Source organism: Panicum hallii, chromosome 1, assembly GCF_002211085.1.
Source record: "Panicum hallii strain FIL2 chromosome 1, PHallii_v3.1, whole genome shotgun sequence".
Taxonomy (NCBI): Eukaryota; Viridiplantae; Streptophyta; class Magnoliopsida; order Poales; family Poaceae; genus Panicum; species Panicum hallii.
This window is the reverse complement of record NC_038042.1, coordinates 4,428,073-4,452,731: the sequence shown is the minus strand read 5'-3', so window position 1 is coordinate 4,452,731 and position 24,659 is coordinate 4,428,073. Positions and strand designations below refer to the sequence as shown.

The window sequence follows — 24,659 nt, the reverse complement described above, 5'->3', positions numbered from 1 at the left end:
AATCATGCTAGTCCCATGCAAGATTAAGAAGCTGGAGACCTGCTAGTCTCAAGAAACAATCAAACAAGTATAGGTGAGCATACCGCTATCGACAATATACAAACACCCATAACCATGTGGGCAGTGCAGTGGCATTGGCGTGCATCTTCTGATGGGGTTTACCACAGACCTGAGCTGTTGGCAGAAATGATGTACATAAGTTGATGCATAAGAGGCACAATGTTTTTATATTACTGTTAGTATGAATGAAACAGCAGCAGCGCAAAGAAACAGGTAATGTATGAAACAAAGCAATATAATATGGCACAATCACCTGACATCCATCTTGTAGTGCAAAAAGGACATTCATGTGAATTGTCTTTGCAAGGAATACTCCTAGTGTCTATGCTACAAGACAGCAGAAGTGCATGCATGACACAAGTTCAATCAATATGCAGATAAGATTTAAGGATGAATGTCACTCACAGGGCCTGGCATTTTAACCAACAAGGTCACAAACAAGCATGCCACATCCTGATCCAGCTCAATTAAGCCTCGGGTACGGAAATTAAAATGGATTCAGAGCAGAAATCATAAATTCATAATGCCCAAAGACAGATAGTTCTGATGATTGAATAAACAATCAGCAAACACAATGAAAAAGGTGATGCCACATGGAAATATGGCACATTATATAGCAACAGTAATTAAGTTATTACACAACTAGCTGCGATATATCCAGTCAGATATGCATCGAGAAGAATCTGCTTAACAGTGGCAAATTTACCAGTACTGTCTAACTTGATTGTTTATTTACTGCATTTGCGTTCTAAACTAGGCAGAAAAAGGATCATTGTGCTTAAAGTCAGAACCCGCTTTGAGACACCAAGCGCTGCCTCCTCCCACACCAGGTCGGGACAACAAGTACCCCGCTTTGTTGCTCCCGCTTGCCCACCTTGCAGTCTCCAGTGCCTTCATTCTGGCAACAAGTTCTTCTGGTGCCGAGGGCCTTCGAAGTTCCATCACAAGAACCATTTTCTCCAACACCCGGGCATTTTCCGCGATGAACATAAGGAAGGCAAACTCACCTTCCTCCCCATGGAACTCACGGAACACTAGCCTCTTGAGTTGCGTTTGAACACATTTGATGGGACCGGTCTCCTGCCAAAACTTGAGGTTCAACTCGCCAGTGGGCTCATGAGTTTCTTCAGACTGAAATTTAAGTTCAGTGGACAGTTCAGCTACATAGTGATGGAAGAAAATGGATTTTGCAGGAGCAATAATGTAATGCTACAAAGTGGACAATGATGACGACAATGACAATGCAAATAGCAAATGAAGGGAGGGGAGGGATCGATTATACCTGGATACACAGTGTTTCGACATTGGGAAAACACCTGAGGAAGCTTGGAAGCATTTTAACCTCATTGCGCATTCTGAAATGCAGATGCAGTGCCAACATCTGCACGCTTGGAACAGTGGTCTTTGGACTCAGCATCGTTCCAGACTGCAATGCACAAAACAACAGATACATGAAGCACCATCGCGTCAAGCTCCTCGATTAGCAGATATTTCTAATGCATGCATGCCAATTATGGACAAAACGAATGAAAGAAAAGGAAATTGACTAATTGAGACCTTGATGACGGTGTTGCCAATCTCCAACACGTGCACTCCTGGCTCCAAGTAACCCAGCATGCTCAACCGTGGGGCGTGGCCAATCTTGACCCTCCCGGCGTGGCGTTGATTCAGGCACCGCCAGATGAAGAACCGCTCAAGGGACGGGGTGTCCACTACCGCCACTTCTTCAAGGATGGCAAGGCAGAACTGTGCGCAGCGTAGGCTGTGGCTGGCAAGACGGGCGTTCAGTTTGTGCACGCTTCCAACAATGGCGAGGATCTCGAGCACGGGGCTCGCGGCGAGCAGGAAGTCGAGGTCGCGGTCCTCCAGGGCGACAGCGCCGAGGGCGAGCTCATGCAGCCTGGGGAAGGCACCGCGCGGGAGGGTGGCGGTGTCGACGAACCTCCATGCGCCGAGGTACAGGCGGCGGAGGGAGGCGCAGCTGAAGAGCGCGGCGGGGAGGTGCAGTCCGGCGAGGGGCGAGGGGCGGTTGACGAAGACGAGCTCGTCGACGCGCTTGGTGGCGAGGAGCTGGAACCAGCGAGCGAGCACGGCGCGTTCCCTGTCGACGGCTTCCATGAACCCGCAGGAGAGACTGACGAAGGGGAACGGCCCGGGGTGCGCGCGGAGGGTGGCGGAGACGGCGCGGCGCACGGCGCGCGAGACGGCGCCGGGGCGCGGGGGCCGGCCCTCGGCGCCGCCGCGGGGGAGGAAGTGGGTGTCGACGAGGACGAGCGGCGCCGAGCGCCAGAGGCCGCGCCAGCGCGTGGAGAGGGCGGCGGTACGGGCGCCGTCCTTGGCGGGGAGGCGGGCGAGGATGCGGCGGAGGAGGTCGTCGGAAAGGACGCTGATGCGGTCGATTCCTTCACCTTCCTCGGGAGCGGCGGCGCCGGAGAGGGTGGCGGCGGTGGAGACCGGCGGCTTGGGGACGTAGCCGTAGAGGAAGCGGAGCACCGTGTTCTCGTAGACATTCAGCGTCCCCGGCTCCAGCCCGTGACGCATCGCCACGGGCGTCGAGGCATCGGTGCTGAGGGAGTTACCGGGAGGCGGCCAGAAGAAGGCGGCGGGGATGGTGGCCGCCATGCCTCCGCCGCGAGTGGAGGCGGACGCCGGTGCAGGGTTTCGAGGCGGGCAAGGGTTCAGTGGAGTTGCTGTAGCAGGCGGCCGCCGCGCCACTGCTCTGCCGACTGCCGGTGAGGCGGTGAGGGAGGAGGCATGAGCCACTTGGTTCGACATGTCTAAGGGCCGGCGGGCCGGAGCTGCGTGGAAGCTGTATGGGCCCAATAATGCTGGACCCTAAGCCCAAATGGCCTTGGCCCACCAAAGTCGAAAAAACAAGGAGGCAGTTACCTACAGGCTACTGAAACAAATGCCACTGGGAAAGTTGTTATGTCACCCATGCCATCGCTTCAATTCTTTGTTCCTTCCTCGCCGCTTCCGTTGTAGGATCATGAAAATGGCTGTTAAGTGCAGCTGGAAGAGTCACTTTTATCCTTATCCCCACACATCAAATTCATGGGCGCTATGCCGCTAACCTTACTCGCCACGCCCTGCAGTGGCCACCGGTTCCACAGCACCACCGCCATCTACATGCATGGTGCCCACGAATTGCCCGCTGCGTCCCGCCCGCAAAGACGACACCCGTTCCACCTCCCAATTGAGTCCCACTGCGATGCAGGTATCCGAGCTGGAGGAAGGCTGCCATCTCCTTTTGTGCCTCCTCGCCTCCGCCCCGGCCGGTGCTGGTAGAGACGGCCGTGGAGGAGCCTAGATCTGACAGGTTTAGGAATCTTCCGCTCACGATGAGCCCTAGCTCTAGCGGCTTGAAGCCCATGTGACTGGAAGAGAAGAGGAGGAGACAGTATCAGATTGGGTGGGAAGACAGGGGAGGGGAGGAGGCGATGCAACTTACATGGGAAAGCAGAGAGCAGCGCGAGGTAGAAGATGCGGGCAAAATTGGTATTGTAAAATTCCGTTGGTTGCCGTTTCATTGAAATCAGACGGCGATGGTGCCCAGGGAAAAAAATAAAATGATGGCACAACAGGAATTGTAACTTTTTTAATGATAGATAAGGAATTTCAAACTTTTCAAGTGGCTTGTGGGAAATTATCTTAAAAACAAGATGAAGAAAGGAAACGAAGAAATACAGAATAAGTAACTTTGCGTGCGTGTGTGTGCGCGGGGTGCTAGGAGTCACATGCGTGACTAGGAGTCAAGATATCATATAAATAATAATGGTTTGGCACGTGATCCAGGAAGAAAAAAGTTATATTTCCCAAACCGTATATCCAAATCAAAATCCGACTGCACCACCGTATCTCTTACGACGAAATCTTCAAAACTAAATCCTATTTGGATATATTTAAATGATTTTTTGGTGGAATATTTTTAATGAGAAGAATTTTTTAAGTTGGAACAATTGTTTCAACCTAATGAAAAAAATATTCCGCCTTTCTGGGATAATTGTTCCAACATACTAAAAAAAATATTCTGCCCTAAACTATTTTTTTTGATTTACTAACCCCTCCGGTTTTCTAAACCAGTGCACTGTTCACCTTTTAACTCCTAATCTAGTCCGGTTCTGGTGACATGGTGGCGGTTTTGCTAACTCATCACGCCATGCATGCAGGCTATCCAACCCGGAAATACTCCTGTGTCGCTGGTTCCGACGGCTGCGCTGCCTCGACGCCGCGCACTTCCTTGCTGTCAGGCCGGCCAACCACCTCTACGCCTGCGAGGATTCGTCACTCTGCCATCTGACTTGCTGCACGCGCGATCGATCGGTGAAAGTTTCTCTCGACCATGAATTTTCTGTCCAGAGCTTACGCTTATGAATCTTACTACTGTAGGCTGCTAGCATATGCGTGCAGTGCAAGGGCTGTATCAGTCATATGAAACATATCTTCTGCCTATTTGCGACATGGAGTATGTGTGTTAAATAGACCGTTAGTTGCAGGTAGTGGTTTGTTTACCGGCAATCAGAGCATCCATTGATCCATGGATCGACCAAAGGAGGATCCACTGGAAGCAGCTCCAACAGAATTATTGGTAGACCCCGCTGCACCGCTCCTGAAGTTCACGTGGAGCTGCCAGGGGATCGCAGATTCGCACCATGGATGCTTATGCGTGCACAGGATCTTTCGTTTTGCTGTTCTTCCTCACGGCCGTCTCGCTCTGGCTGTTCTTGAGGCAGCCTGCTTACAACGGCAACCGGTGGGATCTCCGACCCGCCCAGCGTGCATGCTCATAATCCTCCGGAGCTTGTCGCAACGCCAAGCAGTTGACGTGCAGCAGTAGAACTGCATTTCCACGTTGGATAGCCCGGCGCACGATGAGTTAGCAAAACCGTCGTCATGTCATCAAAATCGGATTAGATTACTTCCTTCATCCTAAAATAAAATATAAAATATTGAAGTGTTAAAAAATTGTACCCAAATATAAATCATCCTAGGATATTTTGGAAACTAATTATTCCCAGTCAGCTATAAAATCGGTAAAATGACAATCAAACAACATATTAAATAGTAGTACATGTGTTTTTTTCTCTCCCTTAATCTGTCTTAGAATGGTTAGAATATGTTACGTTACACGACGGAAGGAGTAGGTGCTAAAGGTGAATAGTGCCCTGTTTTAGAAAACAAGAGGGGTTAAGTAAACCAAAAAATAGTTTAAGGGGTTATCCAAAACTTTCCTTAATAGTTGAGGGGAGTAATTTGATTTTTTCAAAAAAAACTTTGCTGGAAATTCATCTTGTATTTTCACATGTATTTCATCTTTAGTACTAGCAGTTCTTTTGCAACGTCCAGACTGCTCAGCGTTCGAAACGCTTTACTGTCTGATTGTTCCCTCGGTGTAAGAACAATCTATTGGAAACTAGGCTGAGTATCCAGAATGTTCCTGCTGGAATGATTTGGCAAAATCTGCTAAGAACCCACCAGGTTGTTTAATGGAAATGGAATTGAAAGTCCAGGAAATCAATGTCTAGAATGTTCTGGAGGCTTCCAGGGTGTTCTAGATAGTCTGGATTCAGCGAGGAGGAACATGCAGATCTTGCCAATTCCATTAGAAAACCACTAACCACAGAGAAATGGCAAACAAATCTGACGCATCCTCATCTACCTGAGAACAAACAGATCGAGTAATTTTACATGCACAAAACGATCAATGTAAATCTCAAGTCATGCACACAGCATGCCTCCTTGGTCTCTTGAGCAACGGCCATGTCACTTGCTCTTTCTTTGGCGTCTCCGGCTCGTCGAGCTTGGAGAATATTAATCGCAATCCGAACTTTTACAGAAAAGAAAACCTCAAGTATTTGCAGATTAGTCCCTTCATCTCATTTGCTTCTGCTCTCCCCATGGCATCCGTTCCTGTCCGCCGGCGCCGCCACAAGCAGCCGGAGTACTAGTGGGGGAAGTCAAGGCGTCCACGATGGCGCGCCGCGGCGGCGCGACGAGTCCCAGGCCGCTGGCGCGCTGCGGGTCCTCACCGCGGGTCGGGAATCTCGCGGGGAGCTCAAGAAGATGCTACGCGAGATCAACAGGGTCGACAAGCACATCGACACGTGGCCAGTTTGTGCTCTGCTGCCTGCTCGAGCGCACGCGGCCGCTGCGCCGGAACCGGAAGAGCTGCTCGCTGCTGTACGCGCCGCAGGCGTCGTGTCGTCATCCGTGCTCGCGCAGCGCGGGCGCGGCCAGCACATGTCGGCGAGGATGGGGATCGCCATGCCACCGCGCGAGGAGCAGAGTTTTGGTCAGAGAGGCGACGCGGGGTTCAGTGGAGTAGCAGGTGTCCGCCGCACCCACTGCTCTGCCGGTGCCGGGGAAGGAGGCTGAGGCGTTGAGCTCATGAGCTGTTTAGCCACTTTCGACCAATTCATGGGCTGAGCCGGGCCTGAATAAGCAGACTTGACGCAAAGCCCAGAAGGCCAGAACCTCGTGGGCTTCTCAAGTCTCCTGGGCAAAACGGCCCATCCTCAAGTCCCCAGCCCTTCTCTCTCAAGAAAAAGAAAAGGAAAAACAATTCGCAGAAAAATAAACGAGAAGAAAAGGGAAGGTAAAAAGAAAAGAAAAGAAAAACACAGGTCTCTCGTGCTCCTCGCGTCATCCGCGCAGCGCTGCGCTCCACACGCGGCCGGGCCTGGGCGTCCCCAGTTCCACCACCTCATCCCTCTCCGCAGCCGCAGCTCTCGCCTCGCCCGCCCGCCCGCGCGCGCGTCGCCATCCATCCGATCGCTTCCGGGCGGCCGGGATCCCCCTCCGCCCCATGTTCCGCGGCCATGCCCCTCTCCTCCACCTCTTCGCCGGCGGCCGGGGCGGCGGCCGCCGCCGCCGCTCTCCGCACCTCCCGGCCTTGCCGCGCCGCCACTCACGTGAGCACCCTCTTACCTTTGCTGTTTCTCATCACGATGTTTACCTCTGTTTCAAGATAAAAGATGAGATTTGGATTTCTAACTCATATTCTGTTGGCTGCATTTTCATGGTGGTTAATTCTGTATGTATATCAGGTTAATCGAATCGCCATTGCAGTGAAATCTATTGTTGCATTAACTGCACATTGTCGTGAAAACAAAGATATTTATGTAGTAATAGATGAATAGATGTTATACCAAAATTCGGACACTTCATCATGAATTAGCATTTGTGAACTGCGATATTTTTAAGTAAAATTTCATTTGAGTTCTTCAACTTGAGCAATTTTTCATGTGCATGGATGGCTTCATTTGCGGCCCTGTCATTATCCTAACAGTCCTCCCATGCATTGTTTCCTGCAACCTTTCAGGTTTTGTTCAGGCAGAAGCTGAGCTTCCTGGCAGCTTCTCAGGCACAGCATATGAAATGTTCTCACCCTTTGATCAGATCTGTTGTAAAAGGTGTTAAATCAGATATCACCAATGGTGACAATGGGACCGAGCCCGCTAGGGAACTATTGGAGCGATTGTTCGCAAAGACAAAGAGCCTAGATCCAAGTGCTTCTCAGGATAGGGAGCTGAGCATGAGCATCGAGGTCCTGAAGACTGAATTTGAGGCTGCCTTGTCTATCCTAAGGAAAAAAGAGAGGGACCTTCGGGATGCGGAGAAGAAAGTTTCTGTTGATCGGTCAAGGCTGAACCAGACGAAGCAGGACCTTGATCAGAGGGAGGAAGACATCATCAAAGCGTATTCAAGACAACATGAAATGGAGAAAGCACTGATGAAGGCGAGTAGGGATTTATCTTTACAGGTTAGGCAGATCAATAATCTGAAGCTTCTAGTTGAGGAACAAGACAAGAAAATTGTTAGTTCACAAGCTGCGCTTTCTAAGAAGGTGATTGAAGTGGATAAGCTTAAACAGGATATGCTGAAGAAGAACGAGGAAGCAGCCTTGATGCGTTCAGAGATTGAGTCCAAGGAACAAGAGCTTCTTGTAGCTAATCAGGCCCTTGCACGGCAAGAAGCAACAATTAGGGAGCTCCAGAATGAAATTAAAACAAAGGAAACTGAGGTTGCCAGATCAAATGAATTGAGGAAAGCTAATGAGGAGAAACTGAAAGTTGCAGAACAGGAACTTGAGAAGCAGAGTTTAGGATGGATAGCAGCACAGCAAGAGTTAAAGGAACTGGCGCAAATGGCATCCAAGGATAAGGATAATATCAAGGATACTATAGATGACTTCAAACGTGTGAGATCTTTGCTGGATGCTGTACGTTCCGAACTAATGGCTTCAAAAGAGGCTTTCACCTTCTCGCGCAAGCAAATTGAAGACCAAGCGGCGCAGTTGAGTAAGCAAGTGCAGGAACTCACAGACCAAAAAGCATTGCTTATTTCTTATACTCAGAGTCTGGAAGCTGCTCAACTGGAGATTCAAGGAAAGACAAATGAGCTCAGCGCTGTAAAAACTCGCTGTAGTGAGCTTGAATCACGGTTACTTGAGGAAATGAAGAAGGTTGAGTCCCTAGAGGCTATGTTAACAAAAGAAAGGGAGAGCTTGGAACAGAAAACTAAGGAGGTAGACTTGCTTCAAGAGGAGCTAGCTCGGAAGGAGAATGAGTACTTCAATTCACAAAAGCTTGTCGAAACAAAAGAGAATGAGTTGTTAGAGGCCAGACATGAAGTCGAAGATATGAAATTGAAGGTGGACTCCATACAATTTGCCGTTCAAGAGAAAGATTTGGAGCTTCTGGAGACACAACGAAGACTTGACGAAGTTAACAATGAAGTTGTTGAACTTCAGCATATGATAAATACCAAGGAGGATCAACTTGTTCAGGTTAGATCCGAACTACAGGATAAAGAGCAACGTATACAATTAATGCAGGATGAATTGGATAAGATGAGATTAGGACGCTCACAAGCTGAATCTGTGGTGCAAAAGATAGTTGAGCTCACTGGCAATCTTATAGGTTCTGTAGAAGGTGAAGAATTTGACATTTATAACTTGCTCGATGATGAAATTTTAAGCACAGACACAGCCCTTGAGTCGAATTTGCATAAACATAATCAACTGGAGGCTGACATCGACATGCTGAAAGAATCCTTGGAACAGAAAGACGTGGACTTAAGAGCTGCATATAAAGCACTTGACGCAAAAGACCTAGAGCTGAAGGCAGTACTTAGAAGGTTAGATGTGAGGGACAAGGAACTAGACAAATTGGAAGAGCTATCCATAGATCCCAACGACGTCAGGAGACTGTCTAGCCTTGCTGATGAGGCAACCAAAGCCAACAATGTGGAAGAAGTGGAGCTCCGAAAGCATGAACTCGAATCTGTGGAGGGGGAGGCACTAGCTGCTAGTACTATGTTGAAGAAGCTTGCCGATATCACTAAAGCATTCTTGAGAAGTGGTAGAACCGATTCTGGTACCAATCTGCTTGCATCCCGAAATGCAAACATCAGTGAAGGTGCTTCCAAAATGGAACCAAAGAAGAAAATGAACGTGATTCTTGAAGCTAAAAAGGAGATCGTTGGGCTGTTTTCTTTGACAGAAGAACTCGTCGCCAGTGCTGGAATAAATGACGCTGAGGAACCGTAGCATCATATCATAACTGAAACAGATTTCTGCATCATGAGAATGATTTTATGCCAACTGGAATGATGCAGCTGAAATTGTTACCTTCGTTTCCTTTCCTTGGCGGCCTCAGGATTTCTTTTTGTTCTTTCAGTTCTGTGGATGTGACATCATAAAAAAGTCATAGATTGTTCGGGTTTGGGGTAAAAGGAAGACGGTTTTGTTGACTGACCTTGTGTGTTTACATACGACATTGTAATTCGTAGCGATGTTTACATCATACAAACAAACTGCCGCCCCTTTCTTCCCTCCATCCATATATCCAAACGAATTTGGATCCATCGTCAGCTAACCAGTCTATCACACATTTAATTTCTTGCAAGGACGCATGTTGCTACTATATCAGCCTATCGCACATGCAACGCAATGTAAATCCTCAAAGCAAAACTGCTTCTTGGTATGTTCACACATGAAAATTTTGTAAACATTCATACTGCTAGTGTATATCACATGTAAACTTATGCTGACAAGTTTACAAGACATAGAATTAATGGATTAAGCAGTGTACAAGAAGTACTTCATGAATTTTGGATGCATATGCGATGTATCTTCTAGAAAATAATGAAAAAAATATACAATCAACATACATTATATTGTTTATGAATAGCTACAGTGCCCTATAAACTAAGCAACCGAAACCCAAAGTGACCTGATGAACTATTGAACCTTGAACTTCTCACGGTCACGTACTGCAAAATACTTACTTTGCTTGTTCTTCTTTAGATCTTTTGCAGAGAAATTCAACATTTTGACAAAGGAAAACCAGATTGTTTGCCAATGGTAGTTCAAGTCAATCGTCACAAAGGCTAAGTCACATACATGCATTGCAGCTAATGCATTTTTATTAACGGAATGCATGTCCATTTTATATAGGTGATCGCGTGATACCGTACGTGGGCTTCAGAAACACTCATGCAAAGCAGCTACGGTTCATCCTGTGGTGGCACACGGACAACTGGATGCAGATACAGGTCACGCTTCCTTCTAACGGTGATGCCGGCCCATCACCTCTTCCATGTCCAGTTCCCTCGGCAGCAGCCCGGCAGGGAGCTCCCAGTCGAAATGGTACAGAAGCGCTGCAAGTGCGAGCTCCATGCCGGCTTGCGCAAATGTCATGCCAGGGCAGGCAGATCCTTCGTGGTCCTGCCCCGAACGGTGTGAATTCAAAATCCGTGCCTTGAAAATCGACAGTGGTGGACTCAAACCGCTCCGGTCTGAACATCTCCGCATCGTCCCAGTAATTGAGGTCCCTACTGATCATGATCGCCCAAACGTTTACGAAGACGGTAGTGCCCTTGCATGGTCTGATGGTCACTTACTAGGATGACAGCCTTGATGACTCCCATGGTGAGGGAGGGGCACCTCGAGGCCACCTTCCATCTGAATCCTCAGGAGCACGTCCACCAGGACCTCCTCTTCCCCGGCGCCGTCCGCGCGCGGCCGCTGCAATGGCCGCCCTCCGCTGCTCGTGCTGCTTGATGGCGCAGTCCATGAGCTCGAAGTTCTTGCGGTGATTCGCCTCCGCTTGGCGCGCCGTGCCGCCGACAAGCCTCGCGAGCCTCGACGGGAGGAACAAGTCGCTGAGGTTGAACCCCGACGTGATCTTTATCGCCTCGTCCAGGCCCTCCAGGAACTCCTCCCGCCTCTCGAACCGGTCGCCGATCATGACGCGCACCACCGAGTCCGTGACGAGCACGGCGACCCGCTCGCTGACGTTCACGGCGTCCCGCCCGCCGCCGCCGCGACGGAGGCGACGAGGCGGCCGGCCTCCTCCTCCCGGACGCGGTGGAAAGACTGGACGCCGGGGCGCTGAGGAGCTCCAGGATGGTGATGACCTTGCGCACCTGCCACCACAGCGCGCCGTAGCGGGCGAACAGCAGGCCCTGCCCGTCGACTATCATGGTCCTGACGGTGGCGCTCCAGGGCCGCGTGGCGAAGTTGGCGTCGTGCGTCGTGAGGAACTCGCGGGCGGCGTCCGGGGACGACGCCACGACCACCGGGACCTCCCCGAGCCTGAGGTAGATGAGCTGCGGCGCGCCGAGCCGGCGCGCGATGCCGGCCGGCCATGGCGCGGTGCGCGACCGAGCTGCGGAGGAGGTGGTGGTGGAGGCTGCCGATGACCGGGAGCTGCCACGGGCCTGGCGGCAGCCTCGGGGCGCCATTGTTGTCGGGCTTCGTGATGAGCTTGCGAGCTGCGAGAGGAAGGAGGAGAGGCACCAGTAGTACGTGAGCTGCTCCATGCTGGTTGCCTGGTGTCGACGACGACGAGAGAAGACGCAATTGTGCACACATACATATACGGAGAGGATAAGTATGAGAAGCCAATTTCCATTGAACAGCTCCTATTTTAATTTGGCTTCATGCCCGTAGCGCAGCCGTGCGTTCCGAAGCGACTGATGCTTGAAGGAGAGTAGCACACGCACGCACGCACGCACCGCGTGCACTGATACTTAAATGTCCCAGGATCATTGAATTTGGAATTGTACAAATTTTAGTTTTGAAAAAAGAAATAATTGTGCAAATTTGCAATGATAGAGAAAGAACTGTTCTGTGATATATACTTTTTTTTAATTAGAGAAAAGAGCAATCCCCTCATTTAACTTCTCATCAGTCTATCCTCTCCCTCTCGCAGAGCCAGAGCCAGAGAGTGAGGAAAGAGAAGAGAGAAAAACGGTTTTAGTAAACAGGATTTTATTATCAGGAGGAGCCAAAGCCAGCTGGAGCTCTCCCAAACACGCTCTCAGTGCATAGATTCGAAGCCAAAACTTCACATGCTGCTACGGTCGCGCCAGAAGATGATGAAGCGGCTGCTCCCCTCCCCTATAAGCTTTGTCTCAGCTGAACACCCAACGAAGCTTTTTGCTCCTAGCAGATGCGCAGCGGATGTTGTGCTACTGTTTCCATCTTCTCCACAATCTCTTCCAGCTGCATCTCTTCTGAACCTTTGCAAAGGCTTTTCCACCTCCTCCTCATCCCGCAGGCTTTGGTGAGCACTCTTCGCACGTCTCTCCAGCATTCCCCCTGAAAACAAAAGGCGTTCGGATGTACACAGGTTTGTGATAGCATGTTTTTTCTTGCAGATCCAAAATCTTTGCAATTGACTCAAACCCGGGATTCAGAGTAATACCCAAGCTGTTAGCACAAAGAGCCCAAACCTCTTTTGCCACACAGCATTCAAAGAACGGATGCACAATCGACTCATTTTCAGAACAGAAAACACAAGTTTTATCCTCCACCGGCCTTCTTTTACTTAGATTGTCTCTAGTGAGCAGTTTATTATTGCTGAGAAGCCAGAGGAACACTTGGACCTGAGGAGGAATCCTCATACCCCAAACTGTCTGTGGATAAACAGGTTTCACACCTCTGAAACTAATCACACCATATAAAGATTGGACAGAAAAAGTACTCGAGGAGCTAAAGCTCCAAATCAGGCTATCCTCCCCCTCATTTAATGTAAGAGACTCTACAATATTACAGATCTCATACCACATAGACATGCCATGTTCAGAAACTGTCCTTCTAAATATAAATTTTAGGTCAGTTCCATCCCACACCCCATCAATAGTATAGCCCTTTTTTCATTGACAATCACATACAAAGGCCAAAACTGGATGCCTAGACTAGAATTCCAAACCATCTATCTTCCCAAAACCACATTTCACATAGAGATCAAGAAGTGGTGACATTGGAGCATACCATGAGATTGCTGGAAAGATGTGGTGTCTTGGGCTTCCATGATTGCTGGATATGTGCAGCATGACCTTTGTGAAGAGGCTCTTGCAACACTCGAAGAAATGCAACACTGCAATGCTGGAAGCAAAGCAATGCGACAGCGCTTGCCGATTCATGCTCGGGTTTACATGTCTGGTTCGTCCGATGATATTTCAATTTGGAACACGTTGGTATACCTGTATGCGAGATGTGGAAGAAGTGAAGAGGCTTTTTTTTTGTCACCAGCCTCTCATCTTCTTATGGCACTTCACAACAACATGGGCTCTCATCCGCGTGTTTCACAAATTAAAGCAAAATAACGTGTTGCAAGTACTTAGTTAAGTCACAGCCAGCTCGCACTCTGCAGTTTAATTAGCGTGAAAAGCACGGAGAGGGTGATGAATTGTACTCTCTAGAACATCTATGGTGTTACATGTGGTGGCACACGGACAACCGGACGCAGGTAAAGGTCGTGCTTCCTCCGGACGGTGATGCCCATCTCCTCCGCCATGTCCAACTCGTCCGGCGGCATCCCACCAGGCAGCTCCCAGTCGAAGTGGTACAGGAGCGCGGCGAGCACGAGCTCCATGCTCGCCTGCGCGAACGCCATGCCAGGGCACATCCTCCGCCCCGCCCCGAACGGCGTGTACTCGAAGTCCGTGCCCTTGAAGTCGACGGTGCCAGCCTCGAACCGCTCCGGCCTGAACGTCGCGGCGTCGTCCCAGTACCTGGGGTCCCTGTTGATCGCCCAAACGTTCACGAACACGGTGGTCCCCTTGGGGACGTCGTAGCCCATGACCTTGCATGGCTCCCGGCACTCCCTTGGGACGAGCAGCGGCACCACCGGATGCAGCCTTAGGGTCTCCTTGATGATGAGCTTCGTGTACCTCAAGTCGGCCAAGTCATCTTCGGTCACCATTGGCTTGCCTTGAAGCTTTCCGCGCACCTCGGCTTGTGCCTTCTGCATCACGTTTGGGTTTCTTACGAGCTCTGACATGGCCCATTGGAGTGTATTCGCCGATGTCTCGCTCCCGGCACCGAAAAGATCCTATATATGCAACAAGGAAACTCAATGTACATGAACTCATGAACTAGTCACCTGCATGCTAGGCAAAGCGTTACACAGACTTGCAATGGTAACTTACAAGGATGACGGCCTTGATCATTCCCATGGTGAGGGGCACCTCGAGACCACCTTCCCTCTGTATCCTTAGGAGCACGTCCACCAGGTCCTCCTTTTCCACGGTGCCATCTGCAGATTCTACCATGGCCGCCCTCCGCTGCTCGTGCTGCTTGATGGCGTAGTCCATGAGCTCGAAGTTCCTGCGGTGATTTGCCTGCGCCCGGCGTTCCGTGCCACTGACAAGCCTGACGAGCCTTGACGACGGGAACAGGTCGCAGAGGTTGAACCCGGAGGTGATCTTTATCCCCTCCGCGAGGTTCTCCAGGAACTCCTCCCGCCTCTCGAACCGGTCGCCGATCATGGAGCGCACCGCCGTGTCCGTGATGAGCACGGCGATCCGCTCGCTGACGTTGACAGCGGCGCCCTCGCCGGCCGCGGCGACGGCAGCCACGAGGCGGCGGGCCTCCTCCTCCCGGACGCCGCGGAACGAGTGGACGCGGCGGGCGCTGAGCAGCTCCAGGATGCTGATCTTGCGGAGCTGCCGCCACAGCGCGCCGTAGCGCGCGAACACCAGGCCCTCCCCGTCCTCCACGAAGACCCTCATCGTGGGCGTCCACGGGCGCGTGGCGAAGCTGACGTCGTGCGTCTTCATGAACTCGCGCGCGGCGTCCGGGGACGACGCCACGACCACGGGGACCTCCCCGAGCCGGAGGTAGATGAGCGGCGCGCCGAGCCGGCGCGCGATGCCGGCCATGGCGCGGTGGGGCAGCGGGCTGCCGAGCAGGTGGTGGAGGCTGCCGATGACCGGCAGCCGCCACGGGCCCGGCGGCAGCCTCAGGCCACTGTCGTCGCCGCGCCTCGTGAGCTTGAGAAGCAGGAGAGGGAGGAGGAGCGCCGAGAAGAGGTACAGGTAGTACGTGAGCTGCTCCATGGTATGCTAATTAATGGATCGGAGTCTACTAGCAGAGAGAGCAATGGCTGTTGAGGCTAACCAAGAACTGAATGGTTTCTGAACCAGTTTAGAGGAGAGGCACGTATATAATTACAGGCCACAAGGGATTTTTTGCTTCGGTGTTGAGCGTACGACAAGAAATTGTCCATCGTAAGCAGCAGCTCGTTTGGCGCCATGCCTGTGGTCGTCTCGAACTTTCCAAGGCGACCGCGGCGAAGCACCAAGAGATGCTGCAGCATTGTTGCAACAGGGAACTAGGCACCAAACCGCTCATGCGTGCGCTGATCTAATCTGACGAGCTGTGTATTGTGGCACCTGGGTTGCAGAGGATGCATGGCTAGGGAGGTCGCTGGCTCTTTGGATTGGGTGGTGGTGGTGTAGCGACCAGGGCAGCAGACGAGATGACGATGCGCCTCCAACCGCGGTGGTAGAGAACGACTAGTTTGGTGGCAACGATGGTCAGGGGCTCAGGGCATCGTACTGATTGGATTGGTCGATTGGATGGCGACGAGCGAGGCGGGGTAGCTGACAGGGTCGGCGGTGATAGTAAGAGCCCGTTTGGCTAGATTTCAGCCGGAGAACTGTTAACAACTATAGCAGGAAGCTGGAACGGAAATCGAAATAAAAAATGTACTAAGGGCAGCTCTAATGTGTGAAGAAAGATGGCATTAAGCAATCAATGCTGCTACAGAAATAGACCATAACCATTGTGCAGCAACACCAACACCTTAAGAAAGAATCTTTTAGAGTGCCCCTCAAGCTTTTTTTTTGTTGCGAGTGCACCTCAAGCTTAAGATGCACCATAAGCAAATAAAAAATCATTTAATCTATCACTTCTGCCCATCATGTCCCTTCTCTCTCTGATACTGCTCTCCACTCACGCCACCACCAGTGGAACAATTGCAAAGTTGCTAATTCTTTATTATAGGCTGGGACCCACCTTAAGGTGTATACATTGTGCACTAGGCAGTAACTGTTGCTACTTCATTTGGTGTCAGCTTATGGTGCAGTAACATTAGCCTTGCCCTAGAAAGAAGGAGAAGCCGGAGAAGCCCAAAACAGTGGCTCCTTCAGCTCCGGCTTCACCTAGCTACAACAGTAGTATATCACTATAGTATAGTGCTAAAGTGGATGGAGCCGGAACCTGCGGAGCCCGGCCAAACGGGTTCAGTAGCAGCTTGGTGACAGTACTAGTGCCACTAGAGCCGGGTAGGGGCGTAGGGCGACAGCGGACGAATGGAGGCGGGGGCGCATGTACTAGACTACAGTAGTGTGTGCAGCAGTTTGCCCCAGCTCGCGTACCGGCAAGCCGATCATCATATCATCAGTGTGAGTGTGTCACTGTGAAGACGACGAAACTTCGATATGTAGCACGTACATGTCGGATCCACCGTTCTAATTATAGAGTTATTAATCGTCCCGGTTCAGCTCGTTTTTGGAGGCAGTCATTTTCATGTCGTCGATGCTAACCCCCCTGCCAAACACAGCGTCAAATCAACGCCTGGGTTTTGCGGAACGGCGTCCGGGGTCGCCGCCAAAGGGGATCTCAGGCTCGCCGCCGGCCGGCCGCGCATGCTGGATGCTGTCCGCTGCCGCCCTGCCGGCCCTGCGACAGCGTCGGCGTTGACGGCGTCCTCGCACGGACCGATCGAGTTACTAGTAATTTATTGTTAAAATACTGAAAAAATAAAGTCGAAAATGATTTGAAGAGGCTAGAGTTGTTTTCGTCTTCACTTCCCATCTTTCGCTATGATTTTAGTTCCATTTTTAGGGTTATCGGTTTAGTTTTCATTCCACTCTAGATTACATTAGGATATCGAGAAAAAGCTCCAGTAAAAAAAAATTCTCAAGAATAGAGAGGTTTCAATGAAAGGTGGTGTTTTTTACATCAACCAGGAGCCCCTCCACGACGCGGCTGAAACGCCAAAGCGGCATCTCGTGTGGACGACGGCGACGCCGAGTTGCCGGCCACACAAAGTTGCATTGCAAATGGGGAAGTAGTAGCAACAGAAAGTTTTGTCCGCTGGCATTCGAATCTGCAGTACGCAACGCTTGCGTCGTCCAATCAGGCCTCTTTATCCAGCCTGATCCGGTCTGCACCTCCAAGAAGCCTGCAGAAGCTAGCCAGCCAGTTCCATGGAGCAACCGGCGTTCTACCACATGTGCCTCTTCCTGGCTCTGCTCCTCCCTCTCGCGCTCCTCAGGCAGCTGATACGGAAGCGCGACGGCGGCGGCAGCGTCAGGCTGCCGCCGGGCCCGTGGCAGCTGCCGGTGATCGGCAGCCTGCACCACCTGGTGGGCAGGCCGCTCGTGCACCGCGCGTTCGCGGACCTCGCGCGCCGGCTGGACGCGCCGCTCATGTACCTCAGGCTCGGCGAGGTCCCCGTCGTGGTGGCCACGTCCCGGGACGCCGCGCGCGAGGTCATGCGGACGCACGACGCCACGTTCGCGACGCGGCCGTGGAGCCCCACCATCCGGATCATGATGGAGGACGGGCAGGGCCTGGTGTTCGCGCCCTACGGCGACCTGTGGCGCCAGCTCCGGAGGATCAGCATCCTGGAGCTCCTCAGCGCACGGCGCGTCCAGTCGTTCCGCCGCGTCCGGGAGGACGAGGCCGCGCGCCTCGTCGCCGGCGTGGCGGCCGCCCCGCCGGGCGAGGCCGTCAACGTCAGCCGCCGGATCGCCGTGCTGGTCGCCGACTCGGCGGTGCGGGCCATGATCGGGGACAGGTTCAGCAGGCGGGATGAGTTCCTGGTGTCTCTCGAGGAGGGCCTCAAGCTCGTCTCCGGCTTCAGCCTCGGCGACCTGTTCCCGTCGTCCCCGCTCGTGAGCTTCTTCAGCGGAACGGCGCGGCGAGCGTACGCCAACCACCGGAAGAACTTTGAGCTCATGGATTGCGCCATCAAGCAGCACGAGGAGCGGAGGGCCATGGCGGCGGCGAACGGCACCGATGACCAGCAGGAGGAGGAGGAGGACCTGGTGGACGTGCTCTTGAGAGTACAAAAGGAAGGTGGCCTCGACGTGCCTCTCACCATTGGAATAATCAAAGCCGTTATCCTTGTAAGTTCATCTAAGAATTGTGTTTGTTTCCATTTTATTTACCATGTTTCGTTATTAATAGCTTCCTAAAACTTTGCTTATTAGGATCTTTTTAGCGCTGGAAGCGAGACATCAGCAACAACTTTGGAGTGGGCAATGTCGGAGCTCATGAGGTACCCGGATGTGATGAAGAAAGCACAAGCCGAGCTACGTGGCACTCTCAATGGGAAGCCCAAAGTGACGGAAGATGACTTGGCACATGTGAAGTACTTGAAGCTGGTCATCAAGGAAACACTGCGGTTGCATCCGCCAGCGCCATTGCTCCTGCCAAGGGAGGCTAGGGAGTCATGCAAGGTTCTTGGGTACGACGTGCCAAAGGGCACCACCGTGTTCGTGAACGCGTGGGCGATCGGCAGGGATCCTAGGTACTGGGATGACCCGGAGGAGTTTAAGCCGGAGCGGTTTGAGTCCGGCACAGTCGACTTCAAGGGCATGGACTTTGAGTTCATACCGTTTGGCGCGGGGAGAAGAATGTGCCCGGGAATGGTGTTTGCGCAGTCGAACATAGAGCTCGCACTCGCAGCCTTGCTCTACCACTTCGACTGGAAGCTCGCTGACGGGTTGAAGCCGAGTGAGCTGGACATGGCTGAGGACATTGGCATCACTGTTCGGAAGAAGAACGACTTGCTTCTGCATCCCATTGTTCGTGTGTCCCTTCAAGCAACACAGTAGCTTCTTAAAGCTAGCATTATAGCCTAGCTATGATTGATATGCAATCTGAGTTGTGAGATTATTAGATCTACTGACAGATTGTATTGTGGAAGGAGAGATAAGAAGATAGTATCATAAATGAATTCTCATATAAATGATAGCTAAGAAGGTATTATAAATGAATTCACATAAATGATATTCTACTGACAGATTGTATTGCGTTGTGCACTCAAACCCAATGCCATCTGATTTTTATGGAAGCCATGTTGTTCCAGCGCATGAAAAGTAACTTGTATTAAGAACGACAAGGGAAATAGCCCACGCGATTGTGCGGCTAGATCATATTTACCATAATGTGGTGTGTATATACATGCAAATGAAACCCTGTGTTTTGCCACATGATAAAAATCACTAAAATTTTTGAATTTTTCTCAACTTTCCAACATACTGAAATTTACTTGTGTGTATTTTTAGCAAATACCACTTTTCCTTGGAAACCTCCTTCATCAACTTTAACCATGAGTATTTGTTTGTATTTCTGGCAGGTGTCAAAACCCTATTTTCAATTTTCAAACCTGTTAGACATCTGAGTTTGAATCAACTTCATAAAAGAATAAAGCGGCCTGAATTATTGGTGTCGCTGTACAAACTATGGTTCAGCTCGTATCTGGAAGAGGCTGTCTTTTTTTTTTTCATGTCGATTCTAACCTCCCTGCCAAGAAAAGCGTCACATCAAGGCCCTGGGTATTGCGGAACGGCGTCCGGCGTCGCCGGCCGCCGTCCTGCCGGCCCTGGGAGAGCGGCGGCATTGACGGGACAGCGTCCTCGCACGGACCGAGTGGATTACTATGCTGGCTATCGGACCATGGGTCCATCTATCAAATTGCTTTTAACGGTGCTTTCGTTTTCTCCAATCTAAAGTTTAGATCCGTCATATCAAAGAGAATTTTATTAAATTATCCGCTAATTATGGACTATATACCTCATTAGATTCGTCTCGTGAATTAGTCCTATGGTTCTGCAATTAATTTTGTAATTAGACTTTATTTAATACTTCTAAATGATAAAATTCTCTTTAACGTGACACCTCTAAACTTTAGACTCTAGAAAACGAACACACGTCTTATAGTAATTTCGCGTGTTAAATTTCCTATGTGCCACTATTGACGACATGTTTATATATAGACAATAGATTGCACGAAAAAAATCATTTTTATAAAGAGGGCATAAGAAAGCATCTCTCTCCATCATCTAAGATTTACGTCTACATTTCCACCCACCAGGCAGGCGAGAATATGAAGCATATTCATGCCTCAACGTGTGCTCTAGATGCCTATATTGCAGATGTCTCTTAGACATGAACATTTCTAGCTGACAAAACTTTCCTTCTCTCTATCAATATTATAGATACATCGCTTGATTCTTCCGACTGACAGAGCATTCTTCTCTCTATCAATATTATAAATACATCACTTGATTCTTATGTATTCCATATTACAATGTAGGAGCATCTGTTCTTACAATTCCAAACCCAGCAAAACATAATGTTACAAGCAGGCAGTAAGCACCAGGTGCACCGCCAACCCTAAAATGCCCTTTCATCTCCACTTCAAACCACATAGGATCTCAGGACCTTGATGTTGGTGCTTTCTCGCTGCATAAGCCAGATGATTGGTGGTATGATGGTATATGCAACATTTCAGCTCTCGACCTAAAGGTCCCGAGTTACTATTATATCACAGTAGCAACACGTGAATCCCTCTCCCTCACTTCAAATATATCATGCTGTTTAGTATGAGAGGTACATGGCCACCACATTTCTTAGAAGACATCAGGGGGGAAACGTCCAGGCATAGAATTGTTCTGCTGAGCTTGCTTCAGATGCACTCTAAGTGCATAGTTATTTATCTGCAATGAACCACAATTCCCAGATTTAACCTTTTGTACTGAATGGTCAAAATTGCTAGAGGTGATAACAGGGAGTACCTCAAGAGTTTTTAGCTGCTCCTGATACTGCAATACCAACTGTTTCAGGCTGTCAGCCTCCTGAGTCCTCACATCAAACTCCTTTTGGCGCTCATGTTGTATCGCAACACCCCGCTTCAGAACAGCATTCTCGCGCAGTATTATTGACAGTTGCTCCTTCAGCATCGCATTTTCCTAAGCACAAGTGAAAACATAACCATTTAGGCTTCCCAACGCCCAACAGATTAAAATGCTAAGCAATGCATGCTATAGTACCCTGTGTAAATTATGCACTGCTTCAGCCCCTACTCGATCCATGATGGATTTTTCAAATGCCTCCAAAGCCCTAGAGGCACGAGCTCGTGCATCATCTATGTCGGAGGAGCTCATCATCTCTCCAACAAATAGCTCAACCCATTCGGAGCTCTGATTATTTGTCTGATCATTATCAGTTGCAGGGGGCTGCTCAGTAACTACACCCAAATGGCCATTACTAACAGTGCCTGTCAAAGATGGAGAATCATAAAGGTTAGCATCAAAGGAGATAATTTATTAGGATGTAGAAAATAAGGTGATTTCTAAATGATACATATCCTATAACAAATAGAAGCCTAAGTAATACCCAAGAAAAAGAAAAGACAGCAGCCAAACTGAGATGGTTGGCACAGTTGATACAACATACAGGCATTCACTGCTAACTCAAATAAACATTGATAATACAAGGAAATAGGCATATGCTGCAATTTTGGAAAGACAACAAAATACGCCTCCTTGATGGCATTGTCCAAAAATTATTTAAGCAACACCAAGCGAGTGATGGAATTTGTAATTGTAGCAAACATTAATCTAATAAAGTTCTTGCCAGTAATCAAACATGTGAATGCACAACTAATATATGCTACAATTTTTCCCATGCAACTTCTTCTAATGAAATCCAATCACGATACCTTCAGCCGACAACTTAAGAGCTGCCGATAGACCATTCTCGGATTCACCAACAGTAGCGGATAGGATAGCCTCAGCTGACTCCAAACGCAGTTCAGTCAAACTTTTTATTGCAGAATCTAGATCATCTCCAGATGCCTCAAGAGCTCTTTCAAGCAACTGACATCATTTTAAAAATCAGTATAATACAAATTAAAATCAACATCATATCCCTTGATTCATTCACTACCAAGGCAAGCTAAATATACATCAAGAATACAATCCTATCGTTGCCAGTCTCTAAAAAGTGGTAATGTTCAAACGAAATGCCTAGCTGCAGATAAAAAACCGCATAACTATATCTTATATGTGTATGTGAATACCAAGGCGCCGTGAGAAAATCTTATATGTGTGGGACACATGACATAGACCGATATAAATATTGTTAGCTGGATATAAATATTGTTAGCTGTTAACTGACACAAAAGGGTATAGGTTTTTCCAAAAGCTTGCTATATCAAAATAGGTGGGTGATTGTCGAATATATACATTCAACCTATCAGTATCATCTGCATCTTTAACAGTAATGCAATACATTTCAAACAAAGTTGATATAAATATCTAGTTTCATTCAGTGTTTTAAATAGCAGGCTATAAAATTTAGCGGAGAGCACTGCTCAATCTTTCTAACGCCGCTGTAGCCCGCTATTTGGTATAATGCTGTCGTGGCAGCAACTGGCATCAGAAACTATGGCGCCACTATAGCTCACTATTTAAAACACTGGTTTCATTGAATTCATATGATTGAAAGCACTGTTTTCAATAAATAATGCAGTGAGAATTGTAATTCAACAAAATAAATAGCATCACATAGGGCACCTCCAAGTGCTAGAAGAAAAGGAGACATGCTACTATGAAAAAAGCTTCCTGAACTTGCGAACATAACGTGAGCTTCAAATAAACGCAGTACGTGGCATCAATTAATTCCATGCCTATAGAAAACTGGACAGTTCATAAATAATTAACTTTTGAAGATTCTGAGAAATGCTCAGGAGTCAGAATATCAAACTTCTTGGTGGGTATTCAAATCAAGGCACAGAACTAGATGAAGGTTGAGATAATCTTGCCATATGGGCAATTATGAACTATTATATCCTCAAACTGGAAATTTCTTGCTTGGCTATAGTAGCAGCCAACAAGTTGCATGCACTGCACTTTCACATGTTAGTATTTGTACTTTCCCTGCTTGATAAACACCCACATGCCATTCTTTGTTTAATTTATAAGCATTGTGTAAAAATTGAACAGGCATACGTCAACATTTTAGCTCCACTTTTTCACTTATAAACAGACTTGCCCATCATCTGAAGGCATCAACCCGACTTCATATAGTAAAATGCCTCACACCAAATTAAACAATAAAAACCAAAACTTTAAAAAACGAGAGTCACGGTTCACCCAAACACTATAGCTTACAGAAAATCTTGAAAGAATGCAAAAATTGCATAATCAAGAATCTACTACCATAAGAATCTGTGTTTTTCACATCCAAGTGCTCACACCAAAATCGATACCATCTAGGTGCACCTAACTGGAGCAGCCTTATCTGATTCGCAGTAGCAAGATCTAGATTCTAAAACGCCGCTACCCACGAAATAGAAAATTTTGTTAGAACCAAACGTGCCACATTTCCGCATCCTAACGCCAGCTCTCACCGAATTTTGTCTAACTTTAGATAAACAAAGCACGCAAACGAACCTGGGGATCCATGTCCGGGAAGAGGGGGAGGAGGTGGTGGAGCAGCGCCTCCCTCCGGCGAGCCGAGGAGCAGCGGGCCCGCTTGGAGGGGTGATGGTGATGGGGAGGGGACGGAGGGGAGGAAGAGGAAGGTATAAGCTCGTCGCCGAAGATGGAGGAGGACCTCTTGCCGCACACTACCGCAGACATGGTGGCCCCCGCCCCCGCCGCCGCCTCACAGCGCCGCCGATCCGTTCGTCGCCACCAACCGCGCTACTCGCCCCCGCCGGCGCCGGAGACCATCTGGCCCGTCGGGGCCCGGCCGGTACGCCCCTCCCCACACGGCGATCCACGGCGGGACGGGGCTTGGGTTTGTGCTCCCGGGAGGCGCGCGCGGGGTGGCCGGACGGTGGCGGCGGAGAGCCGGAGACGGCGGCGCTGGTGGTTCGGGGATGGGGAATTTGCTTGCTTGCTTGCTTGGTTGGTTGGGTTGGGTTTGATGGCTGCGACGCTGGGTGGGTCACGTCACATTTTGTGGACGCTGCAATGTGTGTGTTTTTTTCTCCCATTTCCCAGATGTCTTTTGAGGCTTTTCGCTGCTGGAATGGAATGTCTACGCAGAGCACTAGGAGGCTGGTAACAATTTAATCCAGATTTTCTGCATTATGTTTTATACTTGTAAAATTTTCTAATGAGATAGTACATGAAAACTAGAGCTGGAAAAAAAATGTTTTCGATCTCGTATATTTGGCGTCTCCAGGTAATCTTACTTGGAGGTTTTTATTCACGTAGCATTAGGAAAAAATTTAAGTTTAGCTAACTCAGGAATATACTTATGGTTTCGTAGTATT

The 24,659-nt window shown here is 49.4% G+C and overlaps 5 protein-coding genes and 1 pseudogene across 5 annotated transcripts; 2 read left to right on the top strand and 4 right to left on the bottom strand.

Moving 5' to 3' along the window:
- Positions 1 to 669: 669 nt before the first annotated feature.
- LOC112885131 (putative FBD-associated F-box protein At5g56700) lies at positions 670 to 2,682 on the bottom strand. The gene is made up of 3 exons (XM_025950803.1): positions 1,618 to 2,682; positions 1,343 to 1,486; positions 670 to 1,191 (listed from the first exon to the last, which is right to left on the bottom strand). Exons 1-3 carry the CDS (start codon positions 2,680 to 2,682, stop codon positions 814 to 816), a joined length of 1,587 nt encoding a protein of 528 aa, XP_025806588.1. The 3' UTR covers positions 670 to 813.
- A 4,004-nt stretch (positions 2,683 to 6,686) lies between these two features.
- LOC112890670 (myosin heavy chain, embryonic smooth muscle isoform-like) lies at positions 6,687 to 9,899 on the top strand. Its single transcript, XM_025957522.1, has 2 exons — positions 6,687 to 6,971; positions 7,382 to 9,899. Exons 1-2 carry the CDS (start codon positions 6,879 to 6,881, stop codon positions 9,608 to 9,610), a joined length of 2,322 nt encoding a protein of 773 aa, XP_025813307.1. The 5' UTR covers positions 6,687 to 6,878; the 3' UTR covers positions 9,611 to 9,899.
- Positions 9,900 to 10,896: 997 nt separating this feature from the next.
- Positions 10,897 to 11,938, bottom strand: LOC112885122 (annotated as a pseudogene).
- A 1,725-nt stretch (positions 11,939 to 13,663) lies between these two features.
- On the bottom strand, positions 13,664 to 15,467 carry LOC112894553 (premnaspirodiene oxygenase-like). Its single transcript, XM_025962304.1, has 2 exons — positions 14,503 to 15,467; positions 13,664 to 14,405 (listed from the first exon to the last, which is right to left on the bottom strand). Exons 1-2 carry the CDS (start codon positions 15,409 to 15,411, stop codon positions 13,779 to 13,781), a joined length of 1,536 nt encoding a protein of 511 aa, XP_025818089.1. The 5' UTR covers positions 15,412 to 15,467; the 3' UTR covers positions 13,664 to 13,778.
- Positions 15,468 to 17,532: 2,065 nt separating this feature from the next.
- LOC112873546 (premnaspirodiene oxygenase-like) lies at positions 17,533 to 19,326 on the top strand. The gene is made up of 2 exons (XM_025936540.1): positions 17,533 to 18,492; positions 18,577 to 19,326. Exons 1-2 carry the CDS (start codon positions 17,569 to 17,571, stop codon positions 19,201 to 19,203), a joined length of 1,551 nt encoding a protein of 516 aa, XP_025792325.1. The 5' UTR covers positions 17,533 to 17,568; the 3' UTR covers positions 19,204 to 19,326.
- A 1,272-nt stretch (positions 19,327 to 20,598) lies between these two features.
- On the bottom strand, positions 20,599 to 24,331 carry LOC112873554. The gene is made up of 5 exons (XM_025936551.1): positions 23,830 to 24,331; positions 22,095 to 22,251; positions 21,424 to 21,650; positions 21,169 to 21,342; positions 20,599 to 21,090 (listed from the first exon to the last, which is right to left on the bottom strand). Exons 1-5 carry the CDS (start codon positions 24,016 to 24,018, stop codon positions 21,004 to 21,006), a joined length of 834 nt encoding a protein of 277 aa, XP_025792336.1. The 5' UTR covers positions 24,019 to 24,331; the 3' UTR covers positions 20,599 to 21,003.
- Between the last annotated feature and the right edge of the window lie 328 nt (positions 24,332 to 24,659).